The 27,188-nt window shown below is 44.8% G+C and overlaps 1 protein-coding gene across 2 annotated transcripts in view; it reads left to right on the top strand.

The window, feature by feature from the left end:
- The window catches only part of LOC112222519 (cyclin-dependent kinase 14), a 223,581-nt gene that overhangs the window by 88,895 nt on the left and 107,498 nt on the right, over positions 1-27,188 (top strand). For both annotated transcript variants that reach the window (XM_042304826.1, XM_042304827.1), the window contains 3 exons: positions 876-999; positions 19,932-20,052; positions 22,057-22,150. In XM_042304826.1, coding sequence (XP_042160760.1) covers positions 876-999; positions 19,932-20,052; positions 22,057-22,150 — 339 coding nt within the window. The remainder of the gene's footprint in view (positions 1-875; positions 1,000-19,931; positions 20,053-22,056; positions 22,151-27,188) is intronic.

Here is a 27,188-nt window from a genome sequence, read left to right as displayed (position 1 = left end):
TCAGAGAAAAAATTGTAAATATGAGGACATTTATTGACAGTTTATTTTGTGTAGATTCTTATTTTCTCGCCTATTTCCCATTGTTAGAATATGAATGTAACTGAAAACCACTTTGTGGGTGGTTGAAGTCAGAATATGATATTTTTATGACATATTCATAAATAGAACAGACGTTTTTTTAAATGTATTTAATTTATATTGTTTATTTATTGATCTCCTCTCAAGCCTTCGAATGAACCAGTCACTATTTGTTATCGATGTGTGAGATCAGATGGTCATTGTGAGGGCATCTATTTGATCACTGGTCAATAGTCCAAGCTGAGGAAAAGATGGGAGGGGAGTTCTGGGTTGATTGGCTAGTATTGACGTTGGGGAGCGGAGTGAGGGTGTGTGCGAGTGTGTGCGTGCAAGCGTTATAGAGTTAATGATGTGGTGTAAATGAGTTGTGGAAGTTAATATACCAGGGCTGGTGTTGTGTTGAGGCTGAATGAAGACATTAGCACCTCCTACTGATGGATAGCTGTTATGACTCGTCTATGGGCAGGAACGCCTTTCTCTGTTGCGTATGAGTCCAAACAATGCTATGAATCAGCCAGAGAGATGGAGAAGAAGAGAGATGTAGATACTAGATGGACAAATAGCAGGATACAAAATAAAAACGTTACAAGGAAATATTGCTATTGAGACAGCATAGTGGATGACTTGGAAATCCATTATAGACACATGATCGACATTGTTTGAATGATTCATGATTAGCCTACTCTAATTAAATTTCTCATTTCTCTAATGAACTCATGAATTGAATGATTGAATCATTCATAGATATTACATCTAATGATGAATGATTATCGGTGGATCTCCTCTCTGTCTATCAGTTGTTCCTGTACCAGTTGCTGAGAGGTCTGTCCTACATCCACCAGAGGTATATCCTGCACCGCGACCTCAAGCCTCAGAACCTGCTCATCTCTGACACTGGAGAACTCAAACTGGCCGACTTCGGTAGGTGGCTTTGCTTTGTCTGACTAGCACTCTTTTGTATTTCTGTGCTTCTCTCTGTCTCTGTCTCTTTATGTCTCTGTCCCTCTCGTGCTCTCTCTCTTCTCGCTCTCTTCTCTCTCTCACACTCTCTCTTTGTCTCTTTCTTTCTTTCTCTCTCTCTCTCCCTCTCTCTCTGTTTTGCTTGCTCTCTCGCTCTCTCCCTGTCTCTCATGTGTGTGTGTGTGTTAGACCTCTCCTGAAGCGGTAGCACCATATGGCCAGTCTCCTTTCATGGTGCCCAGCTCTGTAAATACTACCCACGCGGTTTGACTGGTTTCCAGAGGGGATCGGCTCAGACTGGCACCACAGACCAGACATCAGAAATCATCCCTCTATCTCCAAATCCCTCCATTCACCCTTCCATCCATCCCTCTATCTCCAAATCCCTCCATTCACCCCTCCATCCATCCCTCTAGCCACCCAAGCAGGGGAGACACCTTCATCAATAATGTAAACCCCTCATTATAGAGTAGACATATTACTGGAAGGCAATGAGAAAATAATGGACAACATGCTAAATGCGAAAGAATGGAAATCCCATGGAAATACTGCTGTGGATTCACACACACATAGACACAAACCCTAGCCTAGGGGATCTCAGTGACATATGTGTTCTGAAAGGAGAGGACAAGGGTACTGGGGAATAGGAAGGGGGATAGAAGGGGGGGAGAAGGTAGTGGGAAATGGGGATAAAGGGGAGGAATGAGGGGCTTGGAGAGCATCAAGGAGAGGGGAGAGAGGGGAGGAAAAGGCTGACTTCCTGTCAGCCTCAGTGGCATGGGTTCTGTGTCCCTGCTGGTTGATTTGTTTCTGGACCTGATCCAGAATCATCCTCAGCTCTTTGTGTGTTTCTCTGTCCTAATGAGTAGCACAAACAAAGGCAAACAAGTGAGGGTTATGAAAACCTTAGATGGTTAGGCTGAAGGATAGAACAAACTGAAGTAGTGTGTGTTTGTGTGTATGTTTTTACGTTGGTGCCAAGGTGACCGTAATCACCTATCTACACACACACACACACACAGTGCGAATGAGAGAGACAGGATCTGGTATATGACAGCTGCTGTTGTCATAATGGTGATGGAGTCTTGGAGCATATGGCTATATTTTTGCCTCTCTCGCACGCACGCACACACACACACACACACACACACACACACACACACACACACACACACACACACACACACACACACACACACACACACACACACACACACACACACACACACACACACTGTACTTCCAGGACACGTAATTCTCTGCACGTGCAAGTGTGTGTTACTGTTTAGTGTGTGTATTGGTTTATAGCCTGCAATAGACATTTGCGTTTTCATGCTTGACTATAATCGAAGAAGAGAGTCGTAACTAAGACATTGTTTCTTTGTGTGTGACTGAATTGCAAATGTGTGTGTGTGTGTTCATCTGTATGTGTATGCTCCCGTACATAAGTGTGTGTGTGTCTACAATCTCTCAACGGGGTGTCTCTCGTGTGGCGTGGATCATTCCCAGTCATTCAGATGTGGATATCTCAGTGTGTGTACTATGAGAGTCCTCCTTTCTCTCTCCTCAGAGCGGTGTCTCTCCTCTCTAATCCTGCTCCAGTCAATGGGCCCGCAGCCAACTCCATCTCTGCTAATTGTATCCATTGTATGGCAGCAGAAATGGAAAGTCGAGCTCTCCTGTCTCTCTGATTGTCTTTGTTCTCTGCCCTGCTGTGTGTAGGAGCCTCACAAAGACCATTTCCTCCACAATCACACTTTATTATGCTGTATGGAGGCCTCACCTTGAAACAGACGCAGGCTACTGTGGGAGGTATTATAAGACTATCAACATGTTCTATGCTGAGCTTGTAGTGAAACAGAACAAACAAATGTCCCCTAGGTACCCTGAAAACAATGCTGCAAATTACAATCATCTTGCAAATACCTATTCAAATACCTATCCAGCCATTGGTTTAACAATCAACCAATAGATACAGTACATTGCAGTGATGATGTCACTTGTTCTATACTATATCCACAAAAATGTTAGCTTTCAAGACACTGTATAATCTCCCTCCCTCCCTTGTCAGGTAGTGTGTGTGTGTGTGTGTGTGTGTGTGTGTGTGTGTGTGTGTGTGTGTGTGTGTGTGTGTGTGTGTGTGTGTGTGTGTGTGTGTGTGTGTGTGTGTGTGTGTGTGTGTGTTAGTGATATAGTTTGAAGACAGCTGGTTAGGATAATGATCTGTGGAGAGTGCAGCAATGTGACAATGGAGATGAAGGAATCTGGTTGGAACGTCAGAGGTATCCTCATGGAGGATTCCTGTCTGTCTGTCTGTCTGTCTGTCTGTCTGTCTGTCTGTCTGTCTGTCTGTCTGTCTGTCTGTCTGTCTGTCTGTCTGTCTGTCTGTCTGTCTGTCTGTCTGTCTGTGCATGCATGTATGCAGTCATGGCCAAAAGTTTTGAGAATAACAAATATTAATTTTCACAGTCTGCTGCCTCAGTTTGTATGATGGCAATTTGCATATACTCCAGAATGTTATGAAGAGTGATCAGATGAATTGCAATTAATTGCAAAGTCCCTCTTTGCCATGCAAATGAACTGAATCCCCCCGAAACATTTCTACTGCATTTCAGCCCTGCCACAAAAGGACCAGCTGACATCAAGTCAGTGATTCTCTCATTAACACAGGTGTGAGTGTTGACGAGGACAAGGCTGGAGGTCACTCTGTCATGCTGATTGAGTTCGAATAACAGACTGGAAGCTTCAAAAGGAGGGTGGTGCATTGGAACCATTGTTCTTCCTCTGTCAACCATGGTTACCTGGAAGGCAACACGTGCCGTCATCATTGCTTTGCACAAAAAGGGCTTCACAGGCAAGGATATTGCTGCCAGTAAGATTGCACCTAAATCAACCATTTATTGTATTATCAAGAACTTCAAGGAGAGTGGTTCAATTGTTGTGAAGAAGGCTTCAGGGCACCCAAGAAAGTCCAGCAAGCGCCAGGATCGTCTCGTAAAGTTGATTCAGCTGCGGGATCGGGGCACCACCAGTACAGAGCTTGCTCAGGAATGGCAGCAGGCAGGTGTGAGTGCATCTGCACGCACAGTGAGGCGAAGACTTTTGGAGGATGACCTGGTGTCAAGAAGGGCAGCAAAAAAGCCACTTCTCACCAGGAAAAACATCAGGGACAGACTGATATTCTGCAAAAGGAAAAAAAAAAAGTAAAGTCATTTCCTCTGATGAATCCCCTTTCCGATTGTTTGGGGTATCCGGAAAAAAGAGAAGACAAGGTAAGCACTACCTTCAGCCCTGTGTCATACCAAGAGTAAAGCATCCTGAGACCATTCGGGTTGCTTCTCAGCCAAGGGAGTGGGCTCCCTCAAAATTTTGCCTAAGAACACAGCCATGAATAAAGAATGGTACCAACACATCCTCCAAGAGCAACTTCTCCCAACCATCTAGGAACAGTTTGGTGACGAACAATGCCTTTTCCAGCATGATGGAGCACCTTGCCATAAGGCAAAAGTGATAACTAAGTGGCTCGGGGAACAAAACATTGATATTTTGGGTCCATAGCCAGGAAACTCCCCACACCTTAATCCCATTTAGAATTTGTGGTCAATCCTCAAGAGGCGGGTAGACGAACAAAAACCTACAAATTCTGACAAACTCCAAGCATTGATTATGCAAGAATGGGCTGCCATCAATCAGGATGTGGCCCAGAGGTTAATTGACAGCATGCCAGGGCTGATTGTAGAAGTCTTGAAAAAGAAGGGTCAACACTGCAAATATTGACTCTTTACATCAACTTCATGTAATTGTCAATTAAAGTCTTTGACACTTATGAAATGCTTGTAATTATACTTCAGTATTCCATAGTAACATCTGACAAAAATATCTAATGACACTGAAGCAGCAAACTTTGTGAAAATTAATATTTGTGTCATTCTCAAAACTTTTGGCCATGACTGTACAGTTGAAGTCAGAAGTTTACATACACCTAAGCCAAATATATTTAAACTCAGTTATTCACAATTCCTGGCATTTAATCCTAGTAAAAATTCCCTGTCTTAGGTCAGTTAGGATCATCACTTTATTTTAACAATGTGAAGAGAGAGAATAGAGAGTGATTTATTTCAGCGTTTTATTCTTTCATCACATCCCCAGTGGGTCAGAAGTTTACATACACTCAATTAGTATTTGGCAGCATTGCCTTTAAATTGTTTAACTTGGGTCAAACGTTTCGGGTAGCCTTTCACAAGCTTCCCACAATAATTTGGGTGAATTTTGGCCCATTCCTCCTGACAGAGCTGGTGTAACTGAGTCAGGTTTGTAGGCCTCCTTGCTCGCACATGCTTTTTCAGTTTGCCCACAAATGTTCTATATGATTGAGGTCAGTGCTTTGTGATGGCCACTCCAATTTATTTATTTTAGATTTTTTTTATTTCACCTTTATTTAACCAGGTAGGCTAGTTGAGAACAAGCTCTCCTATACAACTGTGACCTGGCCAAGATAAAGCATAGCAAAAAAGCATAGCATGAACAGACAACAACACAGAGTTACACATGGAGTAAACAATAAACAAGTCAATAACACAGTAGAAAAAAAAGAAAAAAGAGTCTATATACATTGTGTGCAAAAGGCATGAGGAGGTCGGCGAATAATTACAATTTTAGCACATTAACACTGGAGTGATAAATGATCAGATGGTCATGTGCAGGTAGAGATATTGGTGTGCAAAAGAGCAGAAAAGTAAATAAATAAAAACCAATACCTTGATTTTGTTGTCCTTAAGCCAGTTTTCCACAAATTTGGAAGTATGCTTGGGGTCATTGTCCATTTGGAAGATTGCAATCAAGCTTTAACTTGACTGATGTCTTGAGATGTTGCTTCAATATATCCACATCATTTTCCTACCTCATGATGCCATCTATTTTGTGATGTGCACCAGTCCCTCCTGCAGAAAAGCACCCCACAACATGATGCTGCCACCCCTGTGCTTCACGGTTGGGATGGTGTTTTTTGGCTTGCAAGCCTCCCCCTTTTTCCTCTGAACATAACGATGGTCATTATGGCCAAACAGTTCTATTTTTGTTTCATTGGACCAGAGGACATTTCTCCAAAAAGTACGATCTTTGTCCCCATGTGCAGTTGCAGACCTTAGTCTGTCTTTTTTATGGCGGTTTTGGAGCAGTGGCTTCTTCCTTGCTGAGCGGCCTTTCAGGTTATGTCGATATAGGACTCGTTTTACTGTGGATATGGATACTTTTGTACCTGTTTCCCGCAGCATCTTCACAAGGTCCGCTACTGTTGTTCTGGGATTGATTTGCACTTTTCACACCAAGGAACGTTCATCTCTAGGAGACAGAACGAGTCTCCTTCCTGAGCGGTATGACGGCTGCGTGGCCCCATGATGTTTATACTTGCATACTATTGTTTGTACAGATGAACGTGGTACCTTCAGGCGTTAAGAAATTGCTCCCAAGGATGAACCAGACTTGTGGAGGTCTACATTTTTTTTTTGAGGTCTTGGCTGATTTCTTTTGATTTTCCCATGATGTCAAGCAAAGAGGCACTGAGTTTGAAGGTAGGCCTTGAAATACATCCACAGGTACACCTCTAATTGACTCAAATGATGTCAAATAGTCTATCAGAAGCTTCTAAAGCCATGACATCATTTTCTGCAATTTTCCAAGCTGATTAAAGGCACAGTCAACTTAGTGTATGTAAACTTCTGACCCACTGGAATTGTGATACAGTGAATGTATTGAAGTGAAATAATCTGTCTGTCAACAATTGTTGGAAAAATGACTTGTGTCATGCACGAAGTAGATGTCCTAACCGACTTGCCAAAACTGCTGTGTTAACAAGAAATGTGTTTGTGGTTGAAAAACGAGTTTTAATGACTCCAGTCTGAGTGTATGTAAACTTCCCACTTCAACTGTATACAGGGAAATACCTGACTGGGATGTGTGCTGTTTGCTGCCTATCTCATTAGGGATCACTTAGTGTGGTGAAATGGGCTGTGATAGACATACAGAGAGACAGGCTGTGATAGACATACAGAGAGACAGGCTATGATAGACAGGCTGTGATAGACATACAGAGAGACAGGCTGTGATAGACATACAGAGAGATGCTGTGATAGCATACAGAGAGACAGGCTGTGATAGACATACAGAGAGATGCTGTGATAGACATACAAAGAGACAGGCTATGATAGACATACAGAGAGACAGGCTGTGATAGACATACAGAGAGACAGGCTATGATAGACATACAGAGAGACAGGCTGTGATAGACATACAGAGAGACAGGCTGTGATAGACATAAAGAGAGACATACAGAGAGACAGGCTGATAGATACAGAGACACATACAGAGAGACAGGCTGTGATAGACAGACAGAGAGACAGGCTGTGATAGACAGACAGAGAGAGATAGACATACAGAGAGACAGGCTGTGATAGACATACAGAGAGACAGGCTGTGATAGACATACAGAGAGACAGGCTGTGATAGACATAAGAGAGACAGGCTGTGATAGACATACAGAGAGACAGGCTGTGATAGACATAGACAGAGAGACAGGCTGTGATAGACATACAGAGAGACAGGCTGTGATAGACATAGACAGAGAGACAGGCTGTGATAGACATACAGAGAGACAGGCTGTGATAGACATACAGAGAGACAGGCTGTGATAGACATACAGAGAGACAGGCTGTGATAGACATACAGAGAGACAGGCTGTGATAGACAGACAGAGAGAGATGACAGGCTGATAGACATACAGAGATAGCTGTGATAGACATACAGAGAGACAGGCTGTGATAGACATACAGAGAGACAGGCTGTGATAGACATACAGAGAGACAGGCTGTGATAGACATACAGAGAGACAGGCTGTGATAGACATACAGAGAGACAGGCTGTGATAGACATACAGAGAGACAGGCTGTGATAGACATACAGAGAGACAGGCTATGATAGACATACAGAGAGACAGGCTGTGATAGACATACAGAGAGACAGATAGACATACAGAGAGACAGGCTGTGATAGACATACAAAGAGACAGGCTGTGATAGACATACAGAGAGACAGGCTGTGATAGACATACAGAGAGACAGGCTGTGATAGACAGACAGAGAGACAGGCTGTGATAGACATACAGAGAGATGAGACAGACGGAGATAGACAGGCTGTGATAGACATACAGAGAGACATGCTATGATAGACATACAGAGACAGGCTGTGATAGACATACAGAGAGACAGGCTGTGATAGACATACAGAGAGACAGGCTGTGATAGACATACAGAGAGACAGGCTGTGATAGACATACAGAGAGACAGGCTGTGATAGACATACAGAGAGACAGGCTGTGATAGACATACAGAGAGACAGGCTGTGATAGACATACAGAGAGACAGGCTGTGATAGACATACAGAGAGACAGGCTGTGATAGACATACAGAGAGACAGGCTGTGATAGACATACAGAGAGACAGGCTATGATAGACATACAAAGAGACAGGCTGTGATAGACATACAAAGAGACAGGCTGTGATAGACATACAGAGAGACAGGCTGTGATAGACAGACAGAGAGACAGGCTGTGATAGACAGACGGAGATGCAGGCTGTGATAGACATACAGAGAGACAGGCTGTGATAGACATACAGAGAGACAGGCTGTGATAGACATACAGAGAGACAGGCTGTGATAGACATACAGAGAGACAGGCTGTGATAGACATACAGAGAGACAGGCTGTGATAGACATACAGAGAGACAGGCTGTGATAGACATACAGAGAGACAGGCTGTGATAGACATACAGAGAGACAGGCTGTGATAGACATACAGAGAGCTGTGAGGCTACATGATAGATAGACATACAGAGAGACAGGCTGTGATAGACATACAGAGAGACAGGCTGTGATAGATATACAGAGAGACAGGCTATGATAGACATACAGAGAGACAAGCTGATAGACATAGACAGGCTGTGATACAGAGAGACAGAGAGGCAGGCTGTGATAGACATACAGAGAGACAGGCTGTGATAGACATACAGAGAGACAGGATGTGATAGACATACAGAGAGACAGGCTGTGATAGACATACAAATAGACAGGCTGTGATAGACATACAGAGAGACAGGATGTGATAGACATACAGAGACACAGGCTGTGATAGACATACAAATAGACAGGCTGTGATAGACATACAGAGAGACATGCTGTGGTAGACAGACGGAGATGCAGGCTATGATAGACATACAGAGAGACATGCTGTGATAGACATACAGAGAGACAGGCTGTTCTAGACATACAGAGAGACATGCTGTGATAGACATATAGAGAGACAGGCTGTTCTAGACATACAGAGAGATGCTGTGATAGACATACAGAGAGACAGGCTGTGATAGATATACAGAGAGACAGGCTATGATAGACATACAGAGAGACAAGCTGTGATAGACATACAGAGAGGCAGGCTGTGATAGACCTACAGAGAGACAGGCTGTGATAGACATACAGAGAGACAGGATGTGATAGACATACAGAGAGACAGGCTGTGATAGACATACAAATAGACAGGCTGTGATAGACATACAGAGAGACATGCTGTGGTAGACAGACGGAGATGCAGGCTATGATAGACATACAGAGAGACATGTTGTGATAGACATACAGAGAGACATGCTTTGATAGACATACAGAGAGACATGCTGTGATAGACATACAGAGAGACATGCTGTGATAGACATACAAAGAGACAGGCTGTTATAGACATACAGGGAGACATGTTGTGATAGACATACAGAGAGACATGCTTTGATAGACATACAGAGAGACATGTGTGATGATAGACAAACAGAGAGACATGCTGTGATAGACATACAGAGAGACATGCTGTGATAGACATACAGAGAGACAGGCTGTGATAGACATACAGAGAGATGCTGTGATAGACATACAGAGAGACATGTTGTGATAGACATACAGAGAGATGCTGTGATAGACATACAGAGAGACATGCTGTGATAGACATACAGAGAGGCATAGACTACAGAGAGATGATAGACATACAGAGAGACATGCTGTGATAGACATATAGAGAGACAGGCTATGATAGACATACAGAGAGACAGGCTGTGATAGACATACAGAGAGGCAGGCTGTGATAGACCTACAGAGAGACAGGCTGTGATAGACATACAGAGAGACAGGATGTGATAGACATACAGAGAGACAGGCTGTGATAGACATACAAATAGACAGGCTGTGATAGACATACAGAGAGACATGCTGTGGTAGACAGACGGAGATGCAGGCTATGATAGACATACAGAGAGACATAGACATGTGATAGACATACAGAGAGACATGCTTTGATAGACATACAGAGAGACAGGCTGTGATAGACATACACAGAGAGACAGGCTGTTATAGACATACAGAGAGACATGTTGTGATAGACATACAGAGAGACATGCTTTGATAGACATACAGAGAGACAGACAGGCTGTGATAGACATACAGAGTGATAGACAGACAGAGAGACAGGCTGTGATGATAGACATACAGAGAGAGACATGCTGTGATAGACATACAGAGAGACAGGCTGTGATAGACATACAGAGAGACAGGCTGTGATAGACATACAGAGAGACAGGCTGTGATAGACATACAGAGAGACAGGCTGTGATAGACATACAGAGAGACAGGCTGTGATAGACATACAGAGAGATGATAGACATACAGAGAGACAGGCTGTGATAGACATACAGAGAGACAGGCTGTGATAGACATACAGAGAGACAGGCTGTGATAGACATACAGAGAGACAGGCTGTGATAGATAGACATACAGAGAGGCAGGCTGTGATAGACATACAGAGAGACAGGCTGTGATAGACAGACAGAGAGACAGGCTGTGATAGACAGACGAAGATGCAGGCTGTGATAGACATACAGAGAGACAGGCTGTGATAGACATAAAGAGAGACAGGCTGTGATATACATACAGAGAGACAGGCTGTGATAGACATACAGAGAGACAGGCTATGATAGACATACAAAGAGACAGGCTGTGATAGACATACAAAGAGACAGGCTGTGATAGACAGACACTGTGATAGAGAGACAGGCTGTGATAGACAGACAGAGAGACAGGCTGTGATAGACAGACAGAGAGACAGGCTGTGATAGACATACAGAGAGACAGGCTGTGATAGACATAAAGAGAGACAGGCTGTGATAGACATACAGAGAGACAGGCTGTGATAGACATACAGAGAGACAGGCTATGATAGACATACAGAGAGACAGGCTGTGATAGACATACAGAGAGACATGCTATGATAGACATACAGAGAGACAGGCTGTGATAGACATACAGATAGACAGGCTGTGATAGACATACAGAGAGACAGGCTGTGGTAGACAGACGGAGATGCAGGCTATGATAGACATACAGAGAGACATGCTGTGATAGACATACAGAGAGACAGGCTGTGATAGACATACAGAGAGACAGGCTGTGATAGACATACAGAGAGACAGGCTGTGATAGACATACAGAGAGACATGCTGTGATAGACATACAGAGAGACAGGCTGTGATAGACAGACAGACATACAGAGAGACAGAGACAGGCAGGCTGTGATAGACATACAGAGAGACAGGCTGTGATAGACATACAGAGAGACAGGCTGTGATAGACATACAAAGAGACAGGCTGTGATAGACATACAAAGAGACAGGCTGTGATAGACATACAGAGAGACAGGCTGTGATAGACAGAGGCTGTGATAGAGAGACAGGCTGTGATAGACAGACAGAGAGATGCAGGCTGTGATAGACATACAGAGAGACATGCTATGATAGACATACAGAGAGACAGGCTGTGATAGACATACCGAGAGACATGCTTTGATAGACATACAGAGAGACATGCTGTGATAGACATACAGAGAGACATGCTGTGATAGACATACAAAGAGACAGGCTGTTATAGACATACAGAGAGACATGTTGTGATAGACATACAGAGAGACATGCTTTGATAGACATACAGAGAGACAGGCTATGATAGACAGGCTGTGATAGACATACAGAGAGACAGGCTGTGATAGACATACAGAGAGATGCTGTGATAGACATACAGAGAGACAGGCTGTGATAGACATACAGAGAGATGCTGTGATAGACATACAAAGAGACAGGCTGTGATAGACAGACAGAGAGACAGGCTGTGATAGACAGACAGAGAGACAGGCTGTGATAGACATACAGAGAGACAGGCTGTGATAGACATACAGAGAGACATGCTGTGATAGACATACAGATAGACAGGCTGTGATAGACATACAGAGAGACAGGCTGTGATAGACATACAGAGAGACAGGCTGTGATAGACATACAGAGAGACAGGCTGTGATAGACATACAGAGAGACAGGCTGTGATAGACATACAGAGAGACAGGCTGTGATAGACATACAGAGAGACAGGCTGTGATAGACATACAGAGAGACAGGCTATGATAGACATACAGAGAGACAGGCTGTGATAGACATACAGAGAGACAGGCTGTGATAGATATACAGAGAGACAGACAGGCTATGATAGACATACAGAGAGACAGGCTGTGATAGACATACAGAGAGACAGGCTGTGATAGACATACAGAGAGACAGGCTGTGATAGACATACAGAGAGACAGGATGTGATAGACATACAGAGAGACAGGCTGTGATAGACATACAAAGAGACAGGCTGTGATAGACCTACAGAGAGACAGGCTGTGATAGACAGACAGAGAGACATGCTGTTATAGACATACAGAGAGACAGGCTGTGATAGACATACAGAGAGACATGCTGTGGTAGACAGACGGAGATGCAGGCTATGATAGACATACAGAGAGACATGCTGTGATAGACATATAGAGAGACAGGCTGTTCTAGACATACAGAGAGACGCTGTGATAGACATACAGAGAGACAGGCTGTGATAGACCTACAGAGAGACAGGCTGTGATAGACATACAGAGAGACAGGATGTGATAGACATACAGAGAGACATGCTATGGACATACAGAGATACAGAGAGACAGGCTGTGATAGACATACAGATAGACAGGCTGTGATAGACATACAGAGAGACAGGCTGTGATAGACAGACGGAGAGCAGGCTGTGATAGACATACAGAGAGACAGGCTGTGATAGACATACAGAGAGACAGGCTGTGATAGACATACAGAGAGACAGGCTGTGATAGACATACAGAGAGACAGGCTGTGATAGACATACAGAGAGACAGGCTGTGATAGACATACAGAGAGACATACAGAGAGACAGGCTGTGATAGCTGTGATAGACATACAGAGAGACAGGCTGTGATAGACATACAGAGAGACAGGCTGTGATAGACATACAGAGAGACAGGCTGTGATAGACATACAGAGAGACAGGCTGTGATAGACATACAAAGAGACAGGCTGTGATAGACATACAAAGAGACAGGCTGTGATAGACATACAGAGAGACAGGCTGTGATAGACAGACAGAGAGACAGGCTGTGATAGACAGACGGAGATGCAGGCTGTGATAGACATACAGAGAGACATGCTATGATAGACATACAGATAGACAGGCTGTGATAGACATACAGAGAGACAGGCTGTGATAGACATACAGAGAGACAGGCTGTGATAGACATACAGAGAGACAGGCTGTGATAGACATACAGAGAGACAGGCTGTGATAGACATACAGAGAGACATGCTGTGATAGACATACAGAGAGACAGGCTGTGATAGACATACAGAGAGACAGGCTATGATAGACATACAGAGAGACAGGCTGTGATAGACATACAGAGAGACAGGCTGTGATAGACATACAAAGAGACAGGCTGTGATAGACATACAAAGAGACAGGCTGTGATAGACATACAAAGAGACAGGCTGTGATAGACATACAGAGAGACAGGCTGTGATAGACAGACAGAGAGACAGGCTGTGATAGACAGACGAGAGATGCAGGCTGTGATAGACATACAGAGAGACATGCTGTGATAGACATACAGATAGACATGCTGTGATAGACATACAGAGAGACAGGCTGTGATAGACCTACAGAGAGACAGGCTGTGATAGACATACAGAGAGACAGGCTGTGATAGACAGACAGAGAGACAGGCTGTGATAGACATACAGAGAGACAGGCTGTGATAGGCATACAGAGAGACAGGCTGTGATAGACATACAGAGAGACAGGCTATGATAGACATACAGAGAGACAGGCTGTGATAGACATACAGAGAGACAGGCTGTGATAGATATACAGAGAGACAGGCTATGATAGACATACAGAGAGACAAGCTGTGATAGACATACAGAGAGGCAGGCTGTGATAGACCTACAGAGAGACAGGCTGTGATAGACATACAGAGAGACAGGATGTGATAGACATACAGAGAGACAGGCTGTGATAGACATACAAATAGACAGGCTGTGATAGACATACAGAGAGACAGGATGTGATAGACATACAGAGACACAGGCTGTGATAGACATACAAATAGACAGGCTGTGATAGACATACAGAGAGACATGCTGTGGTAGACAGACGGAGATGCAGGCTATGATAGACATACAGAGAGACATGCTGTGATAGACATATAGAGAGACAGGCTGTTCTAGACATACAGAGAGACATGCTGTGATAGACATATAGAGAGACAGGCTGTTCTAGACATACAGAGAGATGCTGTGATAGACATACAGAGAGACAGGCTGTGATAGATATACAGAGAGACAGGCTATGATAGACATACAGAGAGACAAGCTGTGATAGACATACAGAGAGGCAGGCTGTGATAGACCTACAGAGAGACAGGCTGTGATAGACATACAGAGAGACAGGATGTGATAGACATACAGAGAGACAGGCTGTGATAGACATAGACAGACGGAGATGCAGGCTATGATAGACATACAGAGAGACATGCTGTGATAGACATACAGAGAGACAGGCTGTGATAGACATACAGAGAGACAGGCTTTGATAGACATACAGAGAGACATGCTGTGATAGACATACAGAGAGACATGCTGTGATAGACATACAAAGAGACAGGCTGTTATAGACATACAGGAGACATGTTGTGATAGACATACAGAGAGACATGCTTTGATAGACATACAGAGAGACAGGCTGTTATAGACATACAGAGAGACATGTTGTGATAGACAAACAGAGAGACATGCTGTGATAGACATACAGAGAGACATGCTGTGATAGACAGGCTGTGATAGACAGACAGAGACATGTTGTGATAGACATACAGAGAGACATGTTGTGATAGACATACAGAGAGACATGCTTTGATAGACATACAGAGAGACATGCTGTGATAGACATACAGAGAGACATGCTGTGATAGACATACAAAGAGACAGGCTGTTATAGACATACAGGGAGACATGTTGTGATAGACATACAGAGAGACATGCTTTGATAGACATACAGAGAGACAGGCTGTTATAGACATACAGAGAGACATGTTGTGATAGACAAACAGAGAGACATGCTGTGATAGACATACAGAGAGACATGCTGTGATAGACAAACAGAGAGACATGCTGTGATAGACATACAGAGAGACATGCTGTGATAGACATATAGAGAGACAGGCTGTTCTAGACATACAGAGAGATGCTGTGATAGACATACAGAGAGACATGTTGTGATAGACATACAGAGAGGCATGCTATGATAGACATACAGAGAGACATGCTTTGATAGACATATAGAGAGACAGGCTATGATAGACATACAGAGAGACAGGCTGTGATAGACATACAGAGAGGCAGGCTGTGATAGACCTACAGAGAGACAGGCTGTGATAGACATACAGAGAGACAGGATGTGATAGACATACAGAGAGACAGGCTGTGATAGACATACAAATAGACAGGCTGTGATAGACATACAGAGAGACATGCTGTGGTAGACAGGCGGAGATGCAGGCTATGATAGACATACAGAGAGACATGTTGTGATAGACATACCGAGAGACATGCTTTGATAGACATACAGAGAGACATGCTGTGATAGACATACAGAGAGACATGCTGTGATAGACATACAGAGAGACATGCTGTGATAGACATATAGAGAGACAGGCTGTTCTAGACATACAGAGAGATGCTGTGATAGACATACAGAGAGACATGTTGTGATAGACATACAGAGAGACATGCTGTGATAGACATACAAAGAGACATGCTGTGATAGACATACAGAGAGACATGCTATGATAGACATACAGAGAGACATGCTTTGATAGACATATAGAGAGACAGGCTATGATAGACATACAGAGAGACATGCTGTGATAGACATACAGAGAGACAGGCTGTGATAGACAGACAGAGAGACATGCTGTGATAGACCTACAGAGAGACAGGCTGTGATAGACAGACAGAGAGACATGCTGTTATAGACATACAGAGAGACAGGCTGTGATAGACATACAGAGAGACAGGCTGTTATAGACATACAGAGAGACAGGCTGTTATAGACATACAGAGAGACAGGCTGTTATAGACCTTTAGGTATTACTACTGTATATGAGAGGAGAAGTGGGGAGAATCACAGGAAGTAGAAAGCCCATGTCTGGATGGATGAATTAATTAGACATGTGAGCCAACTGTCTCTAATTAGATTTTCTTAGCAGAGGAAATAAAACAAATTCTGATCTTAAATACTAGTTTTGCTTGTTTATGTGTGTGTGTTTGATAAGCAAAGGAATAAAAATGTTAATGTCCTCATCCCAGATCACGAAGAAGCAGTAACAGTATGCATGCCATGCCATGTTGACACACACACACCAGCACGCACACACACGTCACACATTTCCCAGAATCTATCAGTCCAGACAAAAATGATCTGCCAAGCGCACACAATCCGTTATTGCCAGCAGAATCCTGTGCAAGTATGCTAAATTACTTCCAAAGCATTATAGCATATTTTAAAGCCATTTTATACCTAGTTTTGTTATATGTAAATATATTTGAGATGTGAGCAGGGGGTATTGTTACATATCACGCAATCATACATTCATCATCATATATTAGACTGGGATGATGCAGGCGAGGAGTGACACATTATTTAATTTACCCTGTTTTCTATTCTGGCTACAAATTTCATGACGGAAACAAGTTGTGTAATGCAGCATCTGCAAGATTGTTTTTCAGTGTTTTTTGTAATAATAAATGCTGGTTTTTATTTTAACAAATAATACTTTTTTTGGTATATCTTGTTTTTTTCTCCCCGTGGATTTATCTTAGCTTTAGACACAGCAGCCGAAGAGGTGGGGAGTGAGGAGGAGGAAGACGAGGAAGATGAGGAGGAGGCTACACAGAGAGACCTGAAAGTCATTTGACTTCAGAGTGAACTTCAAAAGAAGGCTTGGGTTGTTTGTCCCAGGGGGGATATGGAGTCGATTCCAGTCTCCTCTCTGCCTGTATTCTTCTTCATCCCCCTCTTCTCTTCCTCCTCCTCTCCGGCCCTCTGTTCTCTGACCCCTGGTGTTGCCATGGGGACATAGTGTGATGTATAATTCTCGACTGAACTTTACACCCAGGGCTACTTGTATGTGTGTGTGTGTGTGTGTGTGTGTGTGTGTGTGTGTGTGTGTGTGTGTGTGTGTGTGTGTGTGTGTGTGTGTGTGTGTGTGTGTGTGTGTGTGTGTGTGTGTGTGTGTGTGTACTTTCCTACATATACGTGCGTGGGTGTGTGACCTTCATTCCGGGACGAACTGGAATGGAAGGCCAGTCAGGAGCCACACCGGTTGTATAGTGTGAAACTGTCGTCTCAATGCCAGGAGTGTCAGTGTTTGAAGGTATGCAGGTTATTGTGTGCGTTGGTGCATGTGTGTGAAGCCTGGTGGTCAGGCCTTTTGAAATGGAGCCTCTCGCTGCAGTAGGTCTCTCAGGTGTGCTCTGATGTAGAATGTCAGGGCCACCGGGAAGTCACCATTCTACAGAAAGAGCAAGAGCAATCCATCCACCCGTTTCGTGCTGTTACCGTGGTGACTACACTGGAGGAGGAGAGGAGAGGGAATTCAATCATCTAGGTCCTGGAGTGCAAGTACAGTACACACTCCCACTATTTCCTATCACTCCCTGTCTTTCTCCCTACAACTCTCTACTCCCTTCCTTCCCTCCATCCCTCTCCTCCATCTACCTTCCTTCCCTCACTCTCTCCCTCCATCCCACTCCTCTACCTTCCTTCCCTCCCTCCCTTTCTCCCTCCATCCCTCTCCTCCCACTACCTCCCCCCTCCTTTTCTCCCTCCATCCCTCTCCTCCCACTACCTTCCCTCCCTGTCTTTCTCCCTCCACCCCCCCCCTCTCCTCTATCTACCTTCCTTCCCTCACTCTCTCCCTCCATCCCTCTCCTCTACCTTCCTTCCTTCCTTCCCTCCCTCCCTCCCTTTCTCCCTCCATCCCTCTCCTCCCACTACCTCCCCTCCTTTTCTCCCTCCATCGCTCTCCTCTACCTTCCTTCCTTCCCTCCTTCCCTCCCTTTCTCCCTCCATCCCTCCCTCTCCTCCCACTACCTCCCCTCTCCCTTTCTCCCTCCATCCCTCACCTCCCTCTACCTTCCCTCCCTCCCTTTCTCCCTCCATCCCGCTCTTCCCTCTACCTTCCCTCCCTCCCTTTCTCCCTCCATCCCTCTCCTCCCTCTACCTTCCCTCCCTGCCTTTCTCTCTCCATCCCTCTCCTCCCTCTACCATCCCTCCCTCCCTTTCTCTCTCCATCCCTCTCCTTCCTCTACCTTCCCTCCCTCCCTTTCTCTCTCCATCACTCTCCTCCCACTACCCCCGCTCCTTTTCTCCCTCCATCCCTCTCCTCCCTCTTCCATCATCCCTCCTTTTCTCCCTCCATCCCTCTCCTTCCTCTACCTTCCCTTTCTCCCTCCATCCCTCTCCTTCCTCTACCTTCCCTCACTGCCTTTCTCTCTCCATCTCTCTATCATTCAGACAACCCATATACTGTAACTACCCATTCAGTCTATTATTCTGGTCTTTTATGATGATTAGATCTCTCCTCCCTGCTCCTGCCCTGCTTTAACCTCCCAGTCCCCCCTACACACACACACACACACCTCACAGCACCCGCAGTGTAAATGATAGGCTCTCAGTGTGTCTGTGATATTGGTCTCTCCTCTTTGTGACACAGCCTATTGTTTACAGGTCAGATCAGTCTGTAAATTACAGTGTTAGACTGTGAGAAAGCCTGGCTCAACCTCCCTCTGGGTCTATTCTGGCATAGGGACATGTTAACTACCCCCTGCCCTGCATCACCCTGCATCACACACACACACACACACACACACACACACACACACACACACACACACACACACACACACACACACACACACACGGGGTGGCACCAGGGGCTGGCACCCTTGGCTGTTGAAGCTAAATGCTTTAATGAACCAGTCTCACCCCCTGGGAGGACAGCTAGCTAAATGCCACCAGACTCATTAAAACTAGCTGGCTCTGCAGTGCCAGCACACACACACACACACACACAATACTGTACCGTCAGCTTAGGGGGGCGGTGTCCTTGATGTTAGATGTTGTGTATGGAGATGGTCTATTGTAGCTTTGAATATGTCTGATTAGTATTCTGATAGCTCTGGTCCTGTTGGTACCCAGGCTCCATGTCAAAGAGCACCTCAGGCAAGACCTGCTCTGCTTTGCACCAGTCAGCTTTTCTCTCATCTTATGGAGGGCATTCAATGATAAAGTTAACATATACATTATGTTTCTGTTCCCACTATTTGTTCCTTACAGTGTGTGTGTGTTCTCTCCTGCAGGTCTGGCACGGGCTAAGTCAGTCCCCAGCCACACCTACTCCAATGAAGTGGTGACCCTGTGGTACCGCCCCCCTGATGTCCTCCTGGGATCCACAGACTACTCCACCTGCCTGGACATGTGGTGGGTAGTACCACTGACCTTTAACCCCTGACCCCTTACCTCTTGCCACATCCCTCTCCACAACAGGGAGAATACTTCCTCCTCTAGATCAGATTAGGTGTGAACCCCACAGAGAGCCACAGACAGCTGTGTGAATGTGTTCCATAAGGAGGTGAGGGAGAGACCTGGCCATGTCTCTATCTGGGGTTGAGGAGAAGCTGGGAGACCTGGCCTGGCTGAGACTGAGGCTCCTCAGTATGGACAGAAAGGAACATTTACTGAGGACATGGGCAGACACAGGCCTTCCTATGGCGACAGATCGCTTTAGTCAGGATATGGACAGGGGTCTTCCAGAGCTGCCGTCCAGGCTGTGAAATGAACCGTGACCACATCGATCTGGACAGGCAGTCCTCGAGGACGCCCCTTTCCAAGGACCCCAGCTGCTTCCCAGCGCGGGTAATTAAAGCATAGTGGGGAGGGAGAGGCAGCGGGTTAGGTGGGCAGTAGAGCAGGTGGGCAAATCCTCAGGGCACTTTTCCACTCCACCGAGACTGGAGCCACTCAACATAGAAAGACCTATACCGTCACTTAGAAAGCAGTGTTCCATGAACAGGCAGCGCTCACATCGACCGCAGTATGCTCAGTGCTGGGTCACTGGTTTGGGTAACAGTCTGTCCCATATCCGTCAAACCACTGACAGGTTAAAGGAACAGATCTGAATCTGGAAGACAGGAGGAAAGGGAAGAATAGGGTGGAACAGAACAGGGATTCTTCCTCTAGTCTATTTTTATGTCTGTTATCGCCTCAGTGAGCCTGCCATTTCACCAGGCACCTGTCAGTCAAGCTGACAGACCACTGTGGACACAGACAGACAGACAGAGAGAGGTGTGACAAGAAGAGTGGAGGATGTGGTTGAAACCCTGTTGTTTTCACACTGTTGGTAGCAGGTTTGATCCCTCTCCCTGCCAAGCCAAACCTCTGTATCTGATTAAACACCCGTCTCTGTATAAAGATCTAGGAAAAATCTGAACCGTTTGGTGATGAACATATATTGTTCAATCCAGCACCTACTTCAATCCATTGGACTTCTCAAAATGTATAGCGCTCTTCCTGGTCTATACGTATAGATTACGTTTTCAAAAATGAGAGTTTAAGTCAATGAAAGTGGTGCTGGTGGTTTTCTCTCTGTCTTTCTCCCTTTCTCTTTCTTTCTTTCTTTCTATTTATCCCACTTTCTTTTTCTGCATTAGCTGTGTGGCTGCTCAGGACCGCTCAACCTCAGGACCTCTCAACCTCAGGACCGCTCAACCTCAGGACCGCTCAGCCGGTCATGTAGAGATGGAGGGAAAGAGAGAGGGAGAGAGGGAGCAGTGTGCACTGGGCCAGAAAGTGAATCTGTCAGGAAACAATAGCTCTCTGACAAATGGGCTCTGACACCTGTTTAAACACACACACACACACCACTCTCCAGAACTGGCCACCTCTCTCTTTCTCCATCCCTCTCTCCTTCTCTCTCCACTGGGCATCCCATTATCCAACCATCACCACCTCAGATCGTTGGATAATGGGATGGCCAGTGGAGAGAGAAGAGTTCGTTTTCTGAACAAATACTTTACTGGAGCTAAATCCTCTAGCAAGTCAAGACATCAACCATAGATTTAGATGGAAATTAAAATATTCCCCAAGAGTAAACCATTTGCCTTTCAAAATATACTGTGCACTTCTTCAAAGCCATTTGAGTACACTATAGATTCAATCATGATGAATTGTAGTTGTGGAGGCTAGTATTCTTCATAGAGGGGTTCAAATGTTTACTGCTGATGGCTCTGGAGCTCTCCAACTCTGTTGATGCTGTCTGTGTGTCTCTAATGGGGATGCTGTCTGTGTGTCTCTAATGGGGATGCTGTCTGTCTGTCTCTAATGGGGATGCTGTCTGTCTGTCTCTAATGGGGATGCTGTCTGTCTGTCTCTAATGGGGATGCTGTCTTTCTGTCTCTAATGGTGGTGCTGTTTGTGTCTCCCCAGGGGTGTAGGATGCATCTTCATCGAGATGATCCAAGGAGTGGCAGCTTTCCCTGGGATGAAGGACATCCAGGATCAGCTGGAGAGGATATTCCTGGTGAGTCAGCTGTGTGTTTGTGTGCGTGTGTACGTACGTGCACAATATGCCTATGCTGTCACTGATACACAACACAATCTCCTCTCAGTCCTCTCCTCTCCTCTCAGAACCAATGGGAAACGGTCCCACTTTGAGCACTTTTTAGTTAATTAATTAGAATTATTTTTTAAACTTTATTTAACTAGGCAAGTCAGTTAAGAACAAATTTGTATTTACAATGACGGTGTCATGACGTTGGCCTCTTTGGGTATAGCAAGCCCCATCCCCCTCTCCCTGCCTCCCCCTTTCCTCCTTCAACTAGGTTGCTGTGGTCAGAGAGACGTCGTAAATTCCTGAGGATCTCCTCATGGACACACAGTATAGAGAGAGTAAATTTTCATAGATAACAAAGAAATTCCTTCCACCTCACAGAACTTGAGGTACGAACAAATTTCATGTTCCGGAGAAAGTATAAAAGATCGGTGAAGAATCCAGCTACGAACTGGTCCGTCTGTTACAACTTGGGGAAGCTCATGGGAGACGGTGTGGCCACATTACCATAACACTGTTTATATAATAGCCTCAGATATGAGGTTTACATCTAATTGTTGCATAAGATGAATGAGTGAGTATGATACCGTTTGTAAAATTGTGTAATATGATTTTGGACTGTTTAGTGAAGGAAAACTCAAAAAGGGGATTGGAGTTAACTAAATCAGAGGACCGCCCCTGAGCCCAGTTAGGCTCAGGAGTCCTGGGACAGCCCTTTTCTGCCTTCCGAATATAACCCCCACTCGGGTTTTCGATCAGCAGATCGAGCTTACCTCAATTACGAGATGGGTAAAGGTTGCAGACCATGTTTTTCTCCATTAGGGGAGACAAAGGTTGTAGACCATTGCTGAATCTTTTAACCATACCACGGTTAAACTCTTAGACTATCGATACAGACAGAATAAGAACAAGTCTTTGATATTAATTACTAGTCTGCAGCTAGGAATTCGGTATCATTGACCGCGAAGAACGACAACCGCCGAAACATCCATCCTATAACGAATTTCACTCTGAACTATCCACTCTAACCACAACCGAAAGAGTGAGGGTGAGAGACGGACAATTCTACAAAAGAAACTAACTTTTCACCATTGATCAAGACGACACACTGAGCGTAAATATATATATTGATTGCAATTGTTCGCGAATGAGTGAGCGTTCATGTGCAAGGGATTAGCATTTCAATTGTTATAATTATCACTCTGTAGTGACTTCTTAGTCGACCCCCACTTCCCCTTTTGTCTAACAAGCCGCCATGCCAGTTTAGCCCACTTAGTTAGTAATAAATAAATTATTTAAGACAATTGATGTATGGATGACTCATAGTGAAGACTGGGTTTGTGCAGATAACCAACAATTTACGACGTTTGGGATGAGACTAACGTGAGGTAAAGTAAATAATTCATTAATTCGAAGACTAATTGATCAGATAAAATATCTGAAAAGTTATTTTAGGAAATTATAACTGTGTAATCTGAATATTTTTCCTTGGTGCCCCGACTTCCTAGTAATTACGGTTACATGATTAATCAGTCTAATCGCGTAATAACTAATTACAGAGAATCTTTGATAAAAAACTACCAGTCTTCAGTTAATGATAGTAAAGACATGACAACGGCCTACCAAAAGGCAAAAGGCCTCCTGTTGGGGCTGTGATTAAAATAAAAAATATATGCTAAAACACACATCAAGACAAGAGAGACACCACAACACTACATAAAGAGAGACCAAAGACAACAACACAGCATGGCAGCAGCACAACATGGTAGCAGCACAAAACATGGTACAAACATTATTGGGCACAGACAACAGCATAAAGGGCAAGAAGGTAGAGACAACAATACATCACGTAAAGCAGCCACAACTGTCAGTATGAGTGTCCATGATTGAGTCTTTGAATGAAGAGATTGAGATAAAACTGTCCAGTTTGAGTGTTTGTTGCAGCTCGTTCCAGTCGCTAGCTGCAGCTAACTGAAAAGAGGAGCGACCCAGGGATGTGTGTGCTTTGGGGACCTTTAACAGAATGTGACTGGCAGAACGGGTGTTGTATGTGGAGGATGAGGGCTGCAGTAGATATCTCAGATAGGGGGGAGTGAGGCCTTAGAGGGTTTTATAAATAAGCGTCAACCAGTGGGTCTTGCGACGGGTATACAGAGATGACCAGTTTACAGAGGAATATAGAGTGCAGTGATGTGTCCAATAAGGAACTTTGGTGGCAAATCTAATGGCCGAATAGTAAAGAACATCTAGCCGCTCGAGAGCACTCTTACCTGCCAATCTATAAATTATGTCTCCATAATCTAGCATGGGTAGGATGGTCATACGAATCAGGGTTAGTTTGGCAGCTGGGGTAAAAGAGGAGCGATTACGATAGAGGAAACCAAGTCTAGATTTAACCTTAGCCTGCAGCTTGGATATGTGCTGAGAGAAGGACAGTGTACCGTCAAGCAATACTCCCAAGTACTTGTTATGAGCTCTAAACCCTCAGAGGTAGTAATCACACTGGTGGGGAGAGGGGCTTTCTTCTTACCAAACCACATTACCTTTGTTTTGCAGGTGTTCAGAACAAGGTTAAGGGAAGAGAAAGCTTTGTTGTAGAGCATTTAACACAAAATCCAGGGAGGGACCATCTGAGTATATTTTACCTTTATTTAACTAGGCAAGTCAGTTAAGAACAAATTCTTATTTTCAATGACAGCCTAGGAACAGTGGGTTAACTGCCTGTTCAGGGGCAGAACGACATATTTGTACCTTGTCAGCTCGGGGGTTTGAACTTGCAACCTTCAGGTTACTAGTCCAATGCTCTAACCACTAGGCTCCCCTACGCTCCTACTGCCTGAGCTATGTTGTTGATGTAAATTGAGAAGAGTGTGGGGGCCTAGGATCAACACTTGGGGTACTCACTTGGTGACAGGCAGTGGCTGAGACAGCAGATGTTCTGGCTTTGAGAGAGGTAGTTATCAAACCAGGCCAAAGACCCCTCAGAGACACCAATACTGCTTAACACATGCAGTACCTATCTGAATGATGCAATCTGAATCATTGTTAACTGACCAATTGACTGTGTTTACTGTGTACTTGAGTACTTGTGTACTTGAGCAGTAACCTTTGGGTCTTGATCTAATCAGCACGAGGTCTGTGGGCCTCTTTAACTCAGGGTCAGATAGCTATTCAATTCTTCCGCTAGCTGCTTATTAAAGGAACCAGTGATTAGGGATTAATAGGGATGGCAGATAGATTGATAGATATATTTCTGAACAGGACTCAGGGCCTGACTACATCAATAATTTATGGCTGTGTGAGGTCTCATGAATCCCTTAATCAGCTCCTCTGTCCTCTATAATTCCCTCCATCGGCAGAATTGAAGTGGAGTGTTAATGTAAGGAATTCATATTCATTCATCCTCTGAAACGAGTTAATGCAGACAATTACTGAGTTGATGGGAGAGAGAAAGAGAGGGATAAAGAAAGAGAGAGAAAGATAGAGAGAGAGAGCGAGACGGAGGTTGATAGAGTCAGGAGTCAGGTGTGAAGACAAAGAGGTTCGGTTTGTTTTGCCGAGGGCTGTCGAGGATAAGTGTGTGGGTGCGTGTGTGTCTGTGTGTTTGTATGTCTGTGTGAATCTGTGTGTGTAGGGAGTATGCCCCAGGCAGGGAATCTTACACAAAGCATCCTATGAGGACAGATAGCAGGGGAGAGAGAGATACTGTATTTTATTGATTGTCTGTTTTGCCAAAGAGAAAATTGGGGCTGTCTGCTCTCCTCACATCTGTAAGATTCCCCCCAAAACCCCAGCCCTCTCTGCCCCCTGCATCCATCCAGTACACCCATTGAACACACAGACACAAAGAGAGAGGGGTAGAGGGGAAATAGTGAAAAGAGGGGAGAGACCCAGTAGTGGGATGGCCTGTCGCCAGCTTGGGTATCGATGGAGGCGCACCTGGCAGCAGGTCCTTGGAGGGGGTCTGTGTGCCCTTTAGCATGCTGCAGGTGGAGCAGAGAAGGATAGTAGGGGCAGAGCAAGCAATGGAAGGGGGTTTGGACAGAGGATAGGGAAGGGGAAGGGAGGGGTATATGTTTGGGGGAGGGGAAGGGAAGAGAGGGGTGGACGGGGATTGGGGGAGCTGTCTGACTGTCTGAGGTAAAATGTAAATGTTATCCAGTGGAGATAAAGGTTTTCTTCAGCGAACACCCCTGGGGTACCTAGGTGGTCCGGATATGAGGAGGGGAGGAGGAGAGGGGAGAGGAGAGGAGAGGAGAGGAAGGGGGAGAAGGGTAGGGGCGAGAGGAAGCAGAGGAGAGGAGGAGAGGAGAGGAGAGGGTGGTGGGATAAAGTCTGACAGGTCTATATTGTGTTCTGATTATCCTCTCCTTATTCTCTCCACAATACCAAGACCTTATGAATCCCCTGTTTTAACAGGATCACACCTGTGTAGTTAATAGCATAGCTCACAGCCCCTGTAAGCCATACACATGAGGAGGCCAGAGATGTGCTTATACTAGGCTTACAGTCTTACCTTGACTGTAGAATCATTATTATTTCTTATTATTGATTCCACGTGTTTCTCATAATCCAGATGGCAATAATTAGTGTTTGGATGTTCAAACATTAACTGGCCTTTTGTGGCGTTATGAATATGATTAGCATACATTTGAGGATTTTAACATATTTAATAAGAGCGTTTGTAAATACACACACAATATTATGTACAGGTTATATGGCCTTGTCATGATGCTAGCCCTTTCAGTGAATTGGCTAGGAGAGATGTGAGCAATCCCACCTCTCCTGTTAGGAGCACCTCAGCAACACTCAAGGTACTAAACGATATCATAACCGCCATCGATAAAAGACAGTACTGTGCAGCCGTCTTCATTGACCTTGCCAAGGCTTTCGACTCTGTCAATCACCATATTCTTATCGGCAGACTCAGTAGCCTCGGTTTTCGGATGACTGCCTTGCCTGGTTCACCAATTACTTTGCAGACAGAGTTCAGTGTGTCAAATCGGAG

This window comes from Oncorhynchus tshawytscha, linkage group LG23, assembly GCF_018296145.1.
Source record: "Oncorhynchus tshawytscha isolate Ot180627B linkage group LG23, Otsh_v2.0, whole genome shotgun sequence".
NCBI classification, from domain to species: domain Eukaryota; kingdom Metazoa; phylum Chordata; class Actinopteri; order Salmoniformes; family Salmonidae; genus Oncorhynchus; species Oncorhynchus tshawytscha.
Note: the sequence above shows the minus strand (reverse complement) of the source record. Positions and strands in the feature narration are given on the sequence as shown.